This window comes from Thamnophis sirtalis, unplaced genomic scaffold (genome assembly GCF_051295495.1).
Source record: "Thamnophis sirtalis isolate CommonGarterSnake01/CBP01778 unplaced genomic scaffold, rThaSir2_p1.2 scaffold_8, whole genome shotgun sequence".
In the NCBI taxonomy this organism is placed as follows: domain Eukaryota; kingdom Metazoa; phylum Chordata; class Lepidosauria; order Squamata; family Natricidae; genus Thamnophis; species Thamnophis sirtalis.
Genome location: NW_028261388.1, coordinates 21,841,974 through 21,860,441, shown reverse-complemented (window position 1 = coordinate 21,860,441; position 18,468 = coordinate 21,841,974). Strand labels below are relative to the sequence as shown.

Below are 18,468 nucleotides of genomic sequence, written 5' to 3'. Positions count from 1 at the left end.
TTTTCCTTCCATATCCAATTTCTAGTGACCTGAATCTAGGAGCGTGGCAATTTAAAAGCATTTCCTCACAAAGGGGAATACAGTCATCTCTACAACAGCGGCCTTGTCTCATCCCCTCCCCCTGTACTGTTTCAAATTAAAAGCCATTATCACTTTATGAGCTTCAGAAATAGGCTGAACCGGTTCAGTTATTTCAGAATATGTCAGAAAGTCCTCCCAAGAAATCCTCTTCTACATTTTCCACTGCTGCGTTGTTATTTTTTCTTCCCAAAGTCTCTTTCATTAGACCGTTAACAGTAAAGTAGTAATGGTTTATAAATTGATTACTCTGATGACTACATCATAGAAAATAAAAGTAAAATATACAATGGAGTTCCAGGGTAAAATACATAACATAAAATAAGAATAATGTGTGACTTCTGGAAAGCACCACCCTAAAATCTATAGTATTAACACAAAATAATCCAATTTCCATTCATTCTTTGCCTAACAAAAACCCTCACAGTCGCTTTATCAAGAGAGAGAGCAAACACAGAGCCCAGATGGCCAAAATTAAGGTAACTTCTCCCTTTTTACATAGTCTCTGATAGGATTTTATGATTGTTGCCATTTATTTTCCTTCTCCACTACAACCATCATCACTGATTAAGCTGTGTTTCCTTTAATTACATTTCTCCTAACTTCCCACCATATTGTTAAATGGGGATTTGATTTTTCCAGTAATAAATAGGGTCCTTGAAATTACGGTTGGATGGTGGTCAGGAAAACTTGTTTATAAAATAATGCGTTCATTATTACCCCAGGAAAATCAATCTGACCTTTTGGCCTTGTGTTCTTTTCAACTAATGATAGTTTCTCTGGGAAGTGTCTTGTTTATTGTAGTTTTTATACCATGGAACTTCAAAGTGACCCCTGGAATTTCATATATAAAAAACATAAAATGTAAAAAAAAAGTAAGTAAAATTGAATAAAATCCACTCCTTCCTGTTCTAGCTTTTTAGAAGTTCTGTTTAGAAAGGAGATAAATCTTCAACTATGTGAGCTTCCTTTTCTCTGTCTGTTTCCGTTTTATCTCCCCTGCTCAGTTTTTCCTAAACATAACTCAGATCAGTCCAATGACCACATAGGACACAAACTTATTTTTAAGGGTAAAGGATTTTGAACAAAGTTTATCCAATAAACACACATGTCCTGTATTTTAAACCTCTCAGTAACTGATTAAAACAATTGCAGCCAAATAATACAATATAATAGCAGAGTTGGAAGGGACCTTGGTGGTCTTCTAGTCCAATCCCCTGCCTAGGCAGGAAACCTTATACCGTTTCAGACAAATGGCTATCCAAAATCTTCTTAAAGACTTCCAGTGTTGGGGCATTCACAACTTCTGGAGGCAAGCTGTTCCACTGATTAATTGTTCTGTCAGGAAATTTCTCCTCAGTTCTAAGTTGCTTCTCTCCTTGATTAGTTTCCACCCATTGCTTCTTGTTCTACCCTCAGGTGCCTTGGAAAATAGTTTGACTCCCTCTTCTTTGTGGCATCCCCTGAGATATTGGAACACTGCTATCATGTCTCCCCTAGTCCTTCTTTCTATTAAACTAGACATACCCAGTTCCTGTAACCATTTCTTTTTTTTATCTCCAGTCCCCTAATCATCTTTGTTGCTCTTCTCTGCACTCTTTCTAGAGTCTCCATATCTTTTCTACATCATGGTGACCAAAACTGAATGCAGGATTCCAAGTGTGGCCTTACCAAGGCATTATAAAGTGGTTTTAACACTTCACGTGATCTTGATTCTATTCCTCTGTTTATGCAGCCTAGAACTGTGTTGGCTTTTTTGGCAGCTGCTGCACACGGCTGGCTCCTATTTAAATAGCATGCAGCCTTTTAGATATTACTATCTTGTTAGAAAATTCTCTGCTGCATAAATCCAGCCTTTTCCCAATTGCTCAGGCTAGTTGAAGGGTACGAACTAGAGCCGTGACAGTGAACCTATGGCACGTTTGCCACAGGTGACACGCAGAGCCATCTCTGTGGGCACATGAGCTGTTGCCCCAACTCAGCCGGACAGCTGGTTTTTGGGTTTCTGCCATGCAAGCATGGTGGGGTGTGCAGGATATGCACGTGCATGCATGGTGGGGAGTGCATGCATAGGTGTTGCGTATGCATGAGCGGGGTGGGGTGCACGCAGGAGACCTGTGGTGGGGCAGGGGGAAGCGCAGGGAGTCGTGCATGAGGGGTGCATGTGCATGCATTGCATTACAGATGCACATGTATGCTTTTAGCCATCCCTGACCTAGAGAGAATCGAAGAGAAATGAAGAAACAATGTCTTCAACATGTTAATCCATACAAGAAAAAAAAAACTGCGTCTATGGAACACGTCTCAGCCTAATTTTTCAAGAATGCCCACTAAGCACTTCCCAATGCTCTATATAGCTTGGGAGATGGTTTTAAATCAGGAGGAAAATCTCCTTCATGAATCTAAATAAGACAAGCCCTAGGGTGTAATCTGCAAGAGTAGAATTTGATCTACAGTAACTTATTGCAGATACTAATACCAAAAGAAGGGCTGTAGTTTAGTGATGGTGCATTTGCTTTGTGCTAACAACCCCACATTCAAACATTGAACATAGAACATAGAATAATGGGATTAGAAGGGACCGTGTAGATCTTCTAGTCCAATCTTCTGCTCAAGCAGGGGATCCTATACCAATACATTCCAAACAAATGGCTGTCTAGTTTCTTCTTGGAAACCTCTAATCTTGTCTGACTCCACAGAGAGCCAACAGCATTGGGCAAGATGCTTCTGGATACCATAAGGTCTCAGTACAAATTGTACTAGGTATGGATATCTGGTATTTAGATTATTTAAGCATGGGTCTTATGCCTGTGGTCTAGGTCACAAATTAAAATTAGTTGTTCACATCCTAGAGTTGTGAATGGCCATACCACCTATAAATGGTATAGAGTATCATATGAATTACCAAAGTCCATACAGCAGAAGGCTATAAAAATTTGAATAAAAGAAGCAGTGAATTAAAACCATATGATTTCTCCTTTTCATGAACCTCCCCAAGAGTTTATTAATCATTCTTTAAAATTGCATTCATCTTTCCTTCAGGAATTCAAGGTAGTGTTTATAGTGCTTCAGTCTCCAATGTTTCAGCACCTCTGTGAGATAAGATGGCTTAAAGATAGTTACACACTATGAGCTACCAAGGTTGATTGAGAATGGCTTCAATCTGGATCTTTCTGATCCTAGTTTAATAATTTAGCTGCCATATTGATAATGGCTTTCAGCATTTTTACTTGCGCCTTAACAAATTAAGACACGGTTGATTGATTATGTGCCATCGAATCAGTGTCAACTATTATCAGTGACATAGATTTTCTCCTTAACAGTTTGTCCCTAACCTGAGCTTTTGCGTCTTCCAACATGTCTGGCCCTCAGGTTTATGGCTGTAAAAGACTTGATAGGAAGGAAAGAGGTTAGGAAGACCTGATGATAAAATGTTTTGTGTTGTAGATAAATCAGTTTCCCCAACTGATAGAAATGTACAACACGTTCTTCCCTGATGGTATCTATTCAGTGTCTGAGTTGGCATGTTCTGCTCAAGCTTTAGTCTTAACAATGATTTCCCCTTCCATTCCACATAAAACAAGCTACCGTATTTTTTGGAGTATAAGACGCACTGGAGTATAAGACACACCATGATTTTGAAGAGGTAAATTTAAAAAAAAATCACTCTGCAGGCCTCCCAAACCCTCTGCATACCTCGTTTTTTGCAAAAAAAGGGGGGGCATGCAGAGGCTTTGGGAGGCTTGTAGAGTGCTCCTGGGGAGGGCAAAAATGAACAAAAATGGCCTACTTTTTCCTCATTTTTGCCCTCCCCAGCCCCCAGGAGAACTTTGCAAGCCTCCTGAACCCTCCACACATCCATTTTTGCCAGAGCCAGGGTTTCAGTAGGCCAAAAACGCTGTATTCAGTGTATAAGATGCACCCAGATTTTCGCCCTCTTTTTTGAGTGGGGTGCGTCTTATACTCCGAAAAGTACATTATAGGTTATTTCAAGGACAGCTGCAGTTAATCGCTGTTTCTTTTATTCTTCACAATCCAGGTTTTCTTTACAGAATTCTGTACATCTTTTCCCCTTTCTACATATTTGTTCCTTTTAAAAAGTTATTTTAAAATATTTTTCTTATTAAAGACATAGCGATTTAAAACAGAGCAGCTTAGCTAAAGGTTAGCTAAAATCTTAACAAATACCTCCCCAAAATGTTAGAAATGCGAATCAATACACGGAACATATTACCATTTATGGTGGACCTATGAGGAGGCTAAAATTATTTGGAAAAGGATCAAAAATTGGCTGGAGGCAATAACAGGGGTTAAAATAGAATGGAAACCTGAAGTTTTTTTATTAGGAATAATGTCTGCGAAATACAAAAAAAGAAATCCAGTATTTAATACTACATATAATTATGGCGGCAAGGATTGCCTTTGCCCAGAAATGGAAAAACAAATTAATTCCAAGCGAAGATGAAATAATAAGAAAGGTTATGGATTGTGCTGAAATTGACAAACTAAAGAAATCCAGGAAAAAGAAGAATCAGAATTCTACCAGATATGGGATAAATGGTATAGGTGGATGGAGGAAAGAAACAAAAATTAATGAAGGAATATAACAAAGCTCAAAAAATAATAGTTATGAGTAAAATAAGAGGGTTAAGAATGGTGAAATCCAAATGAAATACAATAGAAGGGGAAATTATATAAGGTGAGCGGTATCGATTGATAATTGCTATTAGAAAGAACAGGAAGCTCCTGTTCGTATTGTATTGTGTAAATGTGGTGTACGTCTAAGTTTTGTATGTGTGTATTTTACATGTTTGTTAATAAAATATATATATATATAAAAAACAGAGCAGCTTTCTGGATTGTTTGCTAAAAGGAAGCCTTTGTCATCATCGATAAAAGAAGTTTGTTCCACCACATCGCTCTTAAAGCAATGCAAAATTTGCAGGAATAGTTGCCAAATAGGTTGGAGTGCATTTTTCTCGCCCCCCCCCCCCGGGCTTACACGCACATGCATGAGTGCGCGCACACACACACACAGACAACACAGAGAAAATACAGACCAAGGTGTATTACTTAGGAAAGAGAATGCTTCAATAGGATTTGCATTCAGAAGGTGCTTTGTGTTGGTGGCCGTTTTTTTTAAAAAAGCGTTTCAGTCTCTAATTGTAAGTTCCACTGAGGAGCCTGTTTCCTTTAAGACCATGATTTGGTGGGGTCCTTTTACAGTTCTCAAGGCATTTTCATGAGCTAGTGAGTTTGAATAGCATTGCTTGTCTCAGTGCTTTTCATTGCTTTGCATCTCAGAATAGGCAGAGACCCTCATGGAATGTGTGTTAGGAAGGTCAGCAAGGAATCAACAATTCTTTGAATGAAAAGAAATTGACAGTCAGATAGAACAGTAAGAACATAGTGGGTCACACATGAACCTGTTATCACGTGCAACTGTACTTTGGTGCCAGCTATGTTCCACTTCAGCTCTTTAGAAACATGGTTTGTAAAAAAAGAAAAAAGAAATAGTCATAATTGTGTAGCGATTTGTACTATGTGAAACTGTCTGTGGGCATGTGCTCTGTATATGCTGTTTTTGACAGCTACTGTATATCACGCTATTGGTTTATGCTCTATGAAGACACACAGCTTCTTTCTGCATGCACTGCTACCTAATATTGTTCTCCCTTCATACCATCCTACACTCGTGTATTTAATTTTTTCCATCTAAATGCAGGATTTTGCATGTATTTTGAAATTAATTGTGTTGGCATCTGCTCATTTTTACCGATCATCAACATCCCTTTGAACATTAATCCAGTTCTCCAAGGTGTTGCTATCCCCCCTATATTCCTTTGCCTGCTAATATGATAATCGTATTTTTCATTCCTTCATTCAAATTAATGTATAAATATGTTGAATGGCAAGGTAGACCAGGGCCCTGCCTGAACATTTTCTCAGCTTGATGTGGCATCTATAGTTGGTGCAATTGTTCAACCAACTCTGCATCCTTCTAATGTAATACAATCCAGTTCAAAATTTTCTACATTCTCTATTAGAAGGTTTGAGGTTTGAGGTTTATTGGGATTTATATGCCGCCCTTTTCCCTGAGGGGACTCAGGGCGGCTTACAACCACAGGGGAGGGGAGGTGCAAGGTCAAAACAAAACAATTGGTGAACAAAAGGAAAATAATAAAACACAACTTTCATTCAGCAATCAAACACTCGGGCGGGTGATTAGAAACCTATTCCCAGGCCTGCTGGGAGAGCCAGATCTTGAGGGCTGCGCGGAAGGTCTGGATCGTGGTGAGGGTGCGGATCTCCATGGGGAGCTCGTTCCATAGGGCCGGGGCAGCAGCAGAGAAGGCTCTCCTCCGTGTGGTCGCCAGTCGGCATTGACTGGCTGATGGAATTCGGAGGAGGCCTAGTCTGTGCGATCTAATTGGTCGATTTAGGGAGGTAATCGGCAGAAGGCGGTCTCTCAAGTACCCAGATCCACTACCATGGAGTGCTTTAAAGGTGGTCATTAGTATCCTGAAGCGCACCCGGAGACCAACAGGTAGCCAGTGCAGCTCGCGGAGGACAGGTGTAACGTGGGCGAACCGAGGTGCGCCCACTATCACTCGCGCGGCCGCATTCTGGACTAGCTGTAGTCGCCGGATGCACTTCAGGGGCAACCCCATGTAGAGCCCATTGCAGTATTCCAGTCTGGAGATCACAAGGGCTCGAGTGACTGTTGTGAGGGCCCCCCGATCTAGGTAGGGCCGCAACTGGCGGACCAGGCGAACCTGGGCAAATGCCCCCCTGGTCACAGCTGACAGCTGGTGGTCAAAAGTTAGCTGTGGATCCAGGAGGACTCCTAAGTTGCGGAACCTATCTGAGGGGTATAAAATTTGACCCCCCAGCCTAAGCGTTGGTGTATTAGCCAAATTATTGGGGGGGAAACACAACAGCCACTCGGTTTTATCCGGGTTGAGCACCAGTTTGTTAGCACTCATCCAGTTCTTAACGGCCTCCAGACCCTGGTTCATCACGTCCACCGCTTCATTGAGTTGGCACGGGGCGGACAGATACAATTGCGTATCGTCCGCGTATTGATGGTATTTTATCCCGTGCCTCCGAATGATCTCGCCCAGCGGTTTCATGTATATGTTAAATAGTAGGGGGGATAAGACCGAACCCTGGGGTACCCCACATGTTAGGGGCCTCAGGGACGATCTCTGCCCCCCGACTAACACCGACTGCGACCTGTCCGAGAGGTAGGAGGAGAACCACCGCAGAACAGTGCCTCCCACTCCCACCTCCCGCAGTCGTCGCAGAAGGATACCATGGTCGATGGTATCGAAAGCCGCTGAGAGGTCAAGGAGAACCAGGATGGACGCATAGCCTCCATCTCTGGCCCTTCAGAGATCATCGGTCAATGCGACCAAAGCGGTTTCTGTGCTGTAACCAGGTCTGAAGCCGGACTGGAAGGGGTCAAGATAGCTAGCTTCCTCCAAGGCCCGTCGAAGCTGAAAGGCCACCACCTTCTCAACAACCTTCCCGATAAAGGGAAGGTTGGAGACAGGACGAAAGTTGTTTAAGATGGCTGGATCTAACGATGGTTTCTTTAGGAGGGGTCTCACCACCGCCGTTTTGAGTACGGCGGGGAAGTGCCCCTCCCGAAGAGAGGCGGTGACAACCGCCTGGATCCAGCCATGTGTCACCTCCCTGCTGTTAGCCACCAGCCAGGAGGGACACGGGTCCAGAATACAAGTGGAGGCACTTACAGCTCGGATGGCCCTGTCCACATCCCCAGAGGCAACTTCCTGGAACTCAACCCAGAGTTGATGTGACAGATGATCCTCCTGTGTCTCCGTTGGATCTACTGCGGTGGAGTCCAAGTCCGATCGAAACCGAGCTACTTTGTCCGCCAAGAATTGAGCATAATCCTCAGCCCTACCCTGCAAGGGGTCTCCCGCATCCCTCCTATTAAGGAGGGAGCGGGTTATCCTGAACAGGGCGGCTGGGCGTGACTCGGCGGACGCAACCAAGGAAGAAATATATGATCTTTTTGCCGTTCTTAATGCTCGAACATAGTCCTTGGTGCAGGTGGTTAAGAGTGCTCGGTTTACCTCGGACTTATCGGACCTCCACTGGTGCTCTAGGCATCTCCTCCGGCGTTTCTTCTCCCGGAGTTCCTCGGTGAACCAGGGAACTCTCCGGGATCCACTGACCCGGAGGATCAGCACAGAGTAATGAACTGTACTTTATGCTTTGCTGAAATCCCAATATACTCTCTATACCGTATATTGCAAAGTCACTTGGAGTCAGGTGGCAATTATATTTTTGCTGCTTTTAACTGCTTTGATAAGCATAATTCCCATTGCATTTCTGCAGGTTATTAGTTACTCACTAGTGCACTGCTTGGATGTAGTGTATATGTCCCTGGTATCCCTTGAAAGGTTCTAGTGTAAGGCCCTAGGTTTTCTTTTAAGAGAAATCAGGATTCTATAAAAGAAAGTATTGCATTGAAAATGTATCAGAATGCTGGCTCTTAATTTCAAAACAGTAGAGCAGCTTTTAATTTGACTTTGGTGAATGAGTGTGGGAAGTTGACAGGAGACAGAGAATATCTGGTTTGAGAAAGATGATCCCGGAGAATAAGATGAAAAATTATTTTTCATTGTTCAAAGAGGAATGTTGCAAATTTGGAAGGTTGTATATTCCAGTGAGAAAGCCCCAAGACTATAGTGTGTGTGTGTGTGGGAGGGGGGTTCAGAGGGAAAGCTAAACATTAATACATAGGTACCAGATGACATTAGCCAAGATAAGAGAACTGGAGCACTTATTGCTAGAAGAGGATGTAGATATAATGAACATTACAGAAATGTGGTAGAATGGAGAAAACCAAAACAATACTGTTAAGCACCGGAGAAGTCAGGAGATTTAGGCAGTTTGAATGAATATAGAGATTAATTGCAAGCTTAAGTTCTCTACAAGAATCCAAACTACTAATGGTTAAGGGAAATTAGTGGGAGTTAAGAATAGAAAGGAATTCAAGGTGGGTTGGACTTAGATCTCTTGTGGGTGTGCAGGGACTCAAGACTGATGATGCTTTTGACCCCTCCTTCAGGTTCAGCCTGTGTTGCTGCTGGTTTGCCCCTGATCGGGTGAACCGGTGGTGGTGGTGGTGAGAGGGTCCACCCACCGGCACGGCTGCTTCTGCGCATGCTCAGAAGTGTCACGCAAGTGTGCGAACACGTGCACAAGCAAACCAGTAGTAAAATAAATTGCAACCCTGAGTCTTTCCTACAGATACCTTGGGAAGTTCTATATGAAAAGAACATTGAAAACAATGCTTTCTTAAATGTTTAAAAAGTTGATAGGAAACTAAAAGCCTGCAAATGAAGTGGTACAAGTAATTTTCATTTCTGTTCACATAGATTGGGAAAATGTATGTTCTGGATGTGTCAAAGAGATCATCTTTAATAATACTAAATGATTTTGCTTCAGGACAGTTCATTTACTGCCCAGAAGGAAGGATGCAGTCCTAAATTCATCCTAAGAAGTTCCGAGGATCCTAATACTGCACATAACATAAATATTACTTGTCTGGTTTGAAACAATGTTCCTGTTGTTGTTCTATGTTTGCTAAGATAGTGGATGATTGTCAAAATAATATTTGATTTCAATAGAATAACATTAGAAAGGAATAAGGGTATTAGTTAAGAAGTTGGTAGAATAAAAAGGGTCTCTCTAGAAATCTTGTACATTATTTAAAACCACAATAATAGATTCTCAATAGGAATACATAGCTCACAGTTACTAATGAACAGGTTTAGATAACCTAATAGCAGCAAGAAACATTAGTTTTTTAAAATGGAACTCTTGCTCAATCAAGAATAAAAAGGAACATAATATTTGATCAAAAAATAAAAAATATGAGGCAGTCAATAAAAGTTGCAGAAAAGGTTTGAGGAGCACATAATAAAGAATTTTAAGACAAGCAACACATTTTATTTAAATATAGTAGAAATAGGAAATTGTTCCAGAAGGCTATTGGCTGATAGAATGTAAAATAAGTTAAAAGAGGATACAGTAATTATAAATAAGTAAATGAATGTATCTTTTTTTTTCATTGATAAGGATCTAAGACAGGCGTCTTTGTCTGAGTTTGGCTTTTTGAGGAGTGAACTGAAAGGACAGAAACTAACCAATAAGACAAGAAATTATAAACTAATTGACCTATAAACTAAAAAGTAAATTTACCGACTTTCTGATAAGAAATATGTAGCTTCTCTTTAAGAACACACTTTTTCTTCAGGACTGGAAAATACTCAGTATGACTCCAACAAGAATTAGTGTATCATTAAAATGGAATGATGCTCAAAGTTGGATCCCCTGGAGTATTTTTAATTTTAGATAAATGATCTGGAATTACAATAAACCAATGAATTAACTTAATGAAGGAACGAAATGAATCTACTACCTATGCATATACAATAGGTGCATAGAAACTACTTTCAGTGTAAAAAACATAAATATATAGGCCTGGAGTTCTTCCAGTTATTTGATGTAAGAGGCAAAAACAAATCAGTGTGATGGGATAATTTTTACAGAAAAATACTAAATTGTGTTAATTTTACATGTTCTGAATAACATTTGAGCCTGTTATTTGGCTGCTGCATTCATCTTCCTGAATTATTTTCAATCATATTCCTGCCTGTTTAGAAATAGGTCTTGTTGACCTCAAGGACACTTACTGTCAAGTGTAAGATGGTAAGTATAAGATTGACATATAGCCTCCCTTACTGACAAATGCTAGAGTCTATATTTGCTTTTCCATGTTTTGGATCCGCAGACTGCCCAGATTGGAAAACACTGGCTAAATAATCATCCAACATCCAAGTGTGTCATGGCTGAAATTATATTGTGGCACTGCTGCAGTGCTACTGAACTTCTAAGAATGCCTGAGATTTGGCAGGGAAGCCAGTGATGTCAGACAAGGTAGAAAAATCCGAGCCAGCGAGATGAACAAATCGGGCAGAGGTTTTGGATGGAATGAGCAATAAAAAAGGACCTTGGATAGCTCCCGGGGAGTCCTGTTGGCAGAGGTCCTCACCTTTTAAAATAATTGAATAGGGATGGGAAACTCATATCTTTCCAGGTGCTGCTACAAAATAATTCACAGCTCCCATGCTAGCAGTTGTTCATGCCGACAGGACTGTGTAACTTGGCAATTCAGGATATATAGCACCCTGAGTAGAAAGATGTCTCTGCAACTGTTGAAAGCCAACAGAAGACTTATGTAAGCAATTCAATAGTATGGTCTTTCCAACTCACTAGAGGAATTATTTGCTCTATTAAACACTTGCCTGTTTTACAGCTTGCATGGCTGAGGAGAAGAAAATTCTGCTAGAAGTTCATCTGAGTCAACGCAAACTTGCTTACGTTGGCCTGGACAGTCCTGGCTAGTGAACTGATGTTCTTCTGCTAAGGAGGCTAGCCAAGATGTAAGGCTTTTTACAAAAAAAATGCTGGGAAAAAGAGATGGAGAAAATAAATTTAATAGATAAAATGGAGGCTGAAAACTCCCGCCACCAAGCTTTGAACAAAAGTAGGGTCAAATCCAGTTCATCTCTCTGCCTGATTCTAGTAGACTCAAACTGGCCCTTCTGCTTCCTTACAATCCCATTTAAACCAAAGCATAGACACTTCCTCACCAGTAAATGGTACAGTCCAAGTGATTTTGTAATTCCCTTGAACTATACCATTTACCAGTAATGGTACAGTCCATGCCAATCCCAACATTCAAGGTCAGCTGGATGACTTCAGCATTCCATATTCCCTAATAAGGAACTTTCACAGCTTTGCTGTTCTCCTAAAAGGCTTGTTTTGCCTAACAATTAAACTTGGGTACACCACCAAGGATCTGACCATCTTCTCCAAAACAGCCAGCCAATCAGTTCTCTAGGATTTCACTCCTTGTAGCTCTCAACTTCTATAAAAATGTTTCTTTTTCTATTGCTTGGTGTTGCTCTTGTAAAACAAGCACCCAATGGTAGTTGTATAAAGAATTCACAATTTCTCCTCACCATTGTGCTCCTTACTGGATAGTTTCCAGAACAAAAAAAAAGAGGACCCAATAAGCAACAAGCAACATACTGAGAGGTTTCATCTCATTTAGGATACTACAAGTGACAAAATGAGATTTGGTTGCCCAGTTTCAGAGGAAGGTCAACACACTGAAAAGAATTCTTTCTTCAAATACATTTTGTATTCTGAACAATATGTTCCAAATGCTGCTATTCCATAAATCCCCAGTGACATCATCTATCAAGATTTAAAGAGCAATTGTGCTTTCCAACATGCACTTTGCAGTTTCCACCCCTTTATCTATCAAACATGACAAGTCTGAAATATTTTTCAGTTTATGAAATGTGCCACAATTATTGATTTTTTTTCTCCACTAACTTACTAACTGGTGCATAAAATAAATTAACTCTTTTGGCAAGCATTTGAGAATTGACTCATGCCCTTTAACTCTGCTCCATAGGCAGAATGCTATATTCACCGACTCTTCAATATGCACAGAATTTAATTTACTTGTTAATGAAGCACAAGGTTAATTGCTTCCATGGCTGGCTTTGACCCAGTTTGGAAAAAGTCAAGTAGACCTCTATGTTGCTTGTATGGTTTTAATGTTATTTTTCTTTTTTATGATGTATATGTTTATTGGCAGCATTGCACAGCATATAAAGTTGTAATAATTATAAGAGCAGCTACAATAATGATGGCTAGAGTGATTTAACAAATTACCCAGCAGGGACTGATCTGTAAAATGCAAAGAACATCATCTTGTTTAATCTGATACGTATTTTTTCAGATACTGAGCCTTGTGGTCTAAATTGATATAATAAAATTCTATCCAGCAAAAAATTGATCTATCTAATGTGGAAGTTCAGAAACGCAATTCCAAAATATATTGGTAGGCATAGGTTTTCAGAATTACTTCCATAACATAAGGGATATCTACCAATCAAACTATGTGTTGTATTTTGTGTCAGATATGTCAGTAAAAGAAGGTCTGTTGCTCAGTGCTGAGCTGTGAAGTTCTTGGTGGTATCTAAGTTTAGCTGTTTGCTAGCAGACTTTTCATTACCCAACTAGGTAACATCATCCATGCAAGAGAGTTCAAATGCAACAATACCTAATCAAGATTTTACAACCCACAGGAAACTGTCTTGAATTATAGATAAATCTAATTGTAGAATCCTTGATGCTCTCTGAGCTTGGTTGTTTGCAGGTTTCTCATTACCCAACTAGGTAACATCATCACTGTGAGTATGGGCTTTACTCTGTTTATATATAACAGCCTTGTCCTGCCAGGTTATTTGGGTGGGTGGGTGGAGGGAGGTGTTCTCAGTAGTTCCTTAATTAAACTACTGTTTTCTGCCTGATCTTTTTTTGGGGGGGGGGTATCTGGGTGTTATTGGAGAGATGGTGTTTTGTTTTATTTCCTTTGTAGCTTGTAAATTATTTTTTATTTTTGAAAAGGAGAAGATTCTATTGTTATAACCTTACAATAAAAGTAGTATTAGTATTCATGGCTATGGTTTTCTATCTAATCTACCTCAAATGGCTGACAGAAACAACTGAGGTAAAAGTAAACTCTTGCTGAAGAGTGGAGGAACAATCTCAGGGAAGGAGATGTAAGACAGTGCAAATCTTAGATATAAAGAAATTAAATGGAGCATTTGCTGGTGGAGCTCATCAGTGGAGGCAGTATGGTCACCCGTTAGTAATAGGAGTGATTAAAAACTCCTGAAAAGTTGCCAGGTCGCCCGTGCCAAAATTATTTATGGATAAAATTTAGCTATGTAAATTCAGAGATGCTAAGAAGCCAGAGAGCTGTAAACTCTTTAAGCTGTGAAAAATTCTGGGTTTTCCACTAATAGCTCTCCAGGCATTGGGCCAGTGAGTATTGTGAATGAAGGATTTCAGTAAGCAAAGGAGGAGATTTAATAGCATACATTTGTAATAGGACCAGGGTTCTGTGGTTTCAACATATACTTTAGCAAATTTACTGAGTTGCTGGGGATGTGCTAGCAAAAACTAGTTTCAGATAGACTGAAAAGTCTCTAGAAGAAGAAATACCAATGAAAAGTACACTGGATAATGAAGAGACCTATCAGTACGAAATACATAATAAAATATTGGATCTAAAATTCTATAATTAAGTAATTCTATAATTAAGTCAAATGTTCCTTCTTTGAAGTTGGTTTACAGATAACCAAAGTTGCCAAAGATTTAAAAGCCACTTGGAAAAACCATAACCATCAGAGCAGATGCTGAAATCCACAGCTAACAGGACAACCCTGGAATAACTAAAATATTGACGCAGGCTGAAAATTCTTCAAGGAAGCCTGGGTGATCAGTAAAACATTGCTAAGTAATACCTGAAGCCGTTTGATAAAACCTTACAATCATCTCAAATGAGATTGTACTGAATTCAGAAATGGCCAGTGGCAAGGCATACAATTTTAATTCAGTATGAGAAAATAGTGCAATCCTACAAACTCTTCCGTCTCTAAGAGTAGCAAGGTGAGGAGGATAGGGATAGGTTTTTTGAACCTCACTAATGGTAAATGTATGGATATTTCAATAAGCGATAGATAATTGATTGATTATATGCTGTCAAGTCAACCACATAGAATGGCTTTCTCCAGGAAGATCTGTCCCAGGTTTCAATAATAGGTACAATGAATTGTAATACTTACTAAATTTAGTGATGTTTTCAAATTCTCAGATGCTAGCTTGAACGTTTACAATAAGTATGTAATAAAAAAAAAAGAGGTTTGGGACTTATAGCCCGCAAACCAGTAGCTGGAACCAATTTGGTGTTGTGATTAAGGCAGCAGGTTAGAAACTGCAAGACTATGAATTCTAGTTCAACCTTAGTCAGATTGCCAGTTGGATGAGCTTGGGCTATCTACCCTGTCTCTCTCAGACTAGGAAGGAGCAAACCACCTCCAAAAAATATTGCCAGGAAAACTGCAGGGAGTTGTCCAGGCAGTTACTGGAGTTAAGAAAAAAACCTTTGATTTGAACACACACACACAATCAGTACCTATTACACAAATGTGTAATTCTTCCATGCTTCAGAAGCAATGAGGATAAGTAGAAAGAAAGATAGGAGAAGGTGGCACATTCTCAAGGAGTTGGTAAAGGAGCACAGTCCTTCCACACTTCTGTAACTTTGAGACTTTGAGTAGAGAAAAAGGGATGAAGCAGCAGGTATCTGGAATCAAATTTTCTTTTCTTTCTTTATCTCTTTGTTGAGAGATCAAGAGTAGGGATTTGTTCTGTAATACTAGATAAGCTTAAACGCAAACATTGATCTAAATTTGCTGATTTAAATTTGATTAAATCGTAAATCCTAAAGGATACTTACAGAAAAATTGAGCCTAGTCCTTATGCTGCATAACAAACCACATTTAAAATGAAAGATTTTATTTTATATAGGTAATAACTAATTTGTTTTGCATCTAGAAATGCAACGTAACCAGTATTGGTATAACACTGTCTACATAACCTCTCACCCAGTATATAAACTATTAACTTTTGAACCAGTTGAAGCTTCAGGGGGAAAAGTAGAAAGGCAATAAACCAAATATTAAATAAAAAAGCATCAGGTGCAGACAAAACGCCCACTGAACTGTTCAAAGCAATAGTCAAAGGGCTAACAACTTCACATCAGCAAATATGGAACAAAACCAAATTGCCTGCAAGCAAAGTGTTCATGGGTGTGTACATGCGAAGGGATGAAGTGATCATGCATGCATTATATTGTCACAGTGCAAATCCTATGACTTACTTCCTTGTATCACAACATACATTTTGTCATTTTTCCATTATTGTGATTCGCAGTGGACACCTATGCCTACACATTGGAAAAAGATTGGTGTATATTCTATGCTGGAGAAAGGTTATGGAACAGAATGTGGAATTGACCAAACAATTACACTAATTTCTTACACAAGCAAAATTTTGCTTCCGATTTTAGTAAAGCCATACATGGAAAGAGAAGTGCCAAATAAATAGCTTTCCTTGTAGTTCATTCCAGGTAATGGGGTTACTCTGTATTTCTTCCTCTCACATTTGGACTTAGGGACAAGTTGGTTCTATATGTGTATATCAGAATGTCATAAGAAAATGTTCCTAATAGTTACTTTTAGCAACTTCCCAAGTAAGCCGGTATTTTGGAGAACTGACCAAATAAAACTAACAGTCCATGTACTGTATGGTGGAATAGTCATTTGTCTTATTTCAAATGAGCACAACAATATTTCCTTTCAAGTCCAGTTTCCAAAAAGAATTGTACTCCAAAAAAATACAAGGGATTATGCGTTGAAAGCCATTATAACTGCTCAGACCTAATCCTGTTTGCTTTACTGATATAATTACCGTAGTTTCACTGGCCAGAATCCAATGGGCAATGTTAGATTCATCCTCAGCCTTTGCCATGCCCAGGGGAATTTTTTTGACATTTTTCCTTTGAACAGCAGACTCCCCTATTCTACAAAAAGCTGCTTACGGAACTCCCTTTGGTTTCAGAAGAGATTTGCCATATGGTATGGGGGAGGGACTATGATTCAACATTCAATCTCTGAGCATTCCTTAGGCATGTAAAACTAGTTGCATGCTTTGGGGACCTAGATCACCTTTTACAATCTAAAATGTTTCTGCCCTTACAAAAGTGATGCCCGCAGGTTTTCCCTCTTTTCTTAGAATATCAACTCCCCATGGTAATCATTTGATGGAGGACTTCAGAATAGCTTCCATGAACTGTCACTCAGGACTGCTGTGCCCACAGTGGGCTTTTTACCCTTGGCTGACTTTAAACACTGTTCAAGCTTTTGTTTCACAACTGGTAGGTTCTACATCAAAGCCCCCAGATAAAGCATGTTAAAACTGGTAGCTGAAGCAGGAAGCAGGAAGGCCTGGAGCTGGGCTATCGTGCACATGTTGTTGTACAAATGGAGGGTGTGAAACAAAAGCATACGTTTGAAGAAGTGTATTCAGATGGAAGATGAACAAGGAGAGTTGGGGAATCATTAATTGTATTACTAGAATAATTTATTCTCTTGTTAGCTTTCACTGGTTAACATTTTTCAACAGAAGAGTAGTGGGGAAGAAGTGAAAAGGAAGAAAGAAAGCATGTACAAGAGGAGCTATTTCTTCAAAACTGTTTTAGGCAGGTAAAACACGCTGACAATATAAATAGACCAATGGATACTAAGCTCTGTTTCAAAGTGTTTTTTCATGTAGCTACTAGAGAGCAGCTCTTGTTTCTGTCCAGGCCGGGCTGTGCTTCTTCTAAGTATCAGAGATACTACACCATTATTATTTGTTTCAAATAGTGATTGGAAAGATTTTCAGACAGGGAAAAATACAATAGAGGCATTTAAAAGAGCATTTATCATCTTCATTACAGACTCTGGAGAAATTCAATCATCAGAAAATGAAGAAGAATCAAGGACACTTACAGCACAAAATATAATCAGCAAGACTGATGGTAACAGCAGTTCAAGAGTCAAAGGGAGAAAGGTGCAAAAGAGTGACAAAGAATTCTAATCCTTGATATCCTTTAAAGACCATCCAGATGTTTGCAGGTTTGGCTACGCCCGCCTTTGCTCACCGATACTAATTTTTTTTTCAATATTATTGAGTTTGCATTAGAGAGTTTATGACAACACTGCAGCAGTTGTGAGAAAATAATAAATTTTGTAATGAATAAAGTGTCTTCAATGTGTAGTTAGTGTAGCTTTAACGTTATTGATTCCCGGACAATTCTGTCAATTCTGACAGTTGTTCAAAACGTTTGGAGAGAAGAGTATAATTAGCGTTGGGAATATGAATTATGATAATTGAATATAAAATAATGTCTCCATCTCCATATCTTCAGTTTAACTAAGGATTTTTTAAATAAACAGACAGAAAAAATAATCCTTGAAATGAACTCTTTTGTTACCTGTCCTTACCTACCCATATCGCTATTCACTTGTGTCCACATTTGACAATCTTCTTAAAACTGTCATAAAAAAACCTCTACACTTCATTTCAGGGGTGGGATCCTACCAGTTTAACAACCAGTTCTACTTTTTTTTTAATTTCTAACTAATAATTTATCACAAGGAATAAAATTATCTCTAGGTCAGCACCTATATTTTAGATGCAGTACTACAAATGAATGCATTCATTTTTTCTTCAATTCTTATTACATATGTCTAGAACACAGTTAAGAGAACACAGTTAACACATTGTATACTAAAGTATCTGAGAAAAAAAGATTTTCAATATATTAGCTTGGGGAAAAAACACCTAAAATAAAAATATTATATATGGTTGAAACAACCC

The 18,468-nt window shown here is 39.3% G+C and overlaps 1 protein-coding gene across 1 annotated transcript in view; it reads left to right on the top strand.

Annotated features, from left to right (window-relative positions):
* MTMR6 (myotubularin related protein 6) overlaps nt 1-18,105 on the top strand; it is a 40,071-nt gene extending 21,966 nt beyond the window's left edge. The window contains exon 14 of the mRNA XM_087721231.1: nt 17,546-18,105. Coding sequence (XP_087577357.1) covers nt 17,546-17,611 — 66 coding nt within the window. The 3' untranslated portion in view covers nt 17,612-18,105. The remainder of the gene's footprint in view (nt 1-17,545) is intronic.
* The last annotated feature ends 363 nt before the right edge of the window (nt 18,106-18,468 follow it).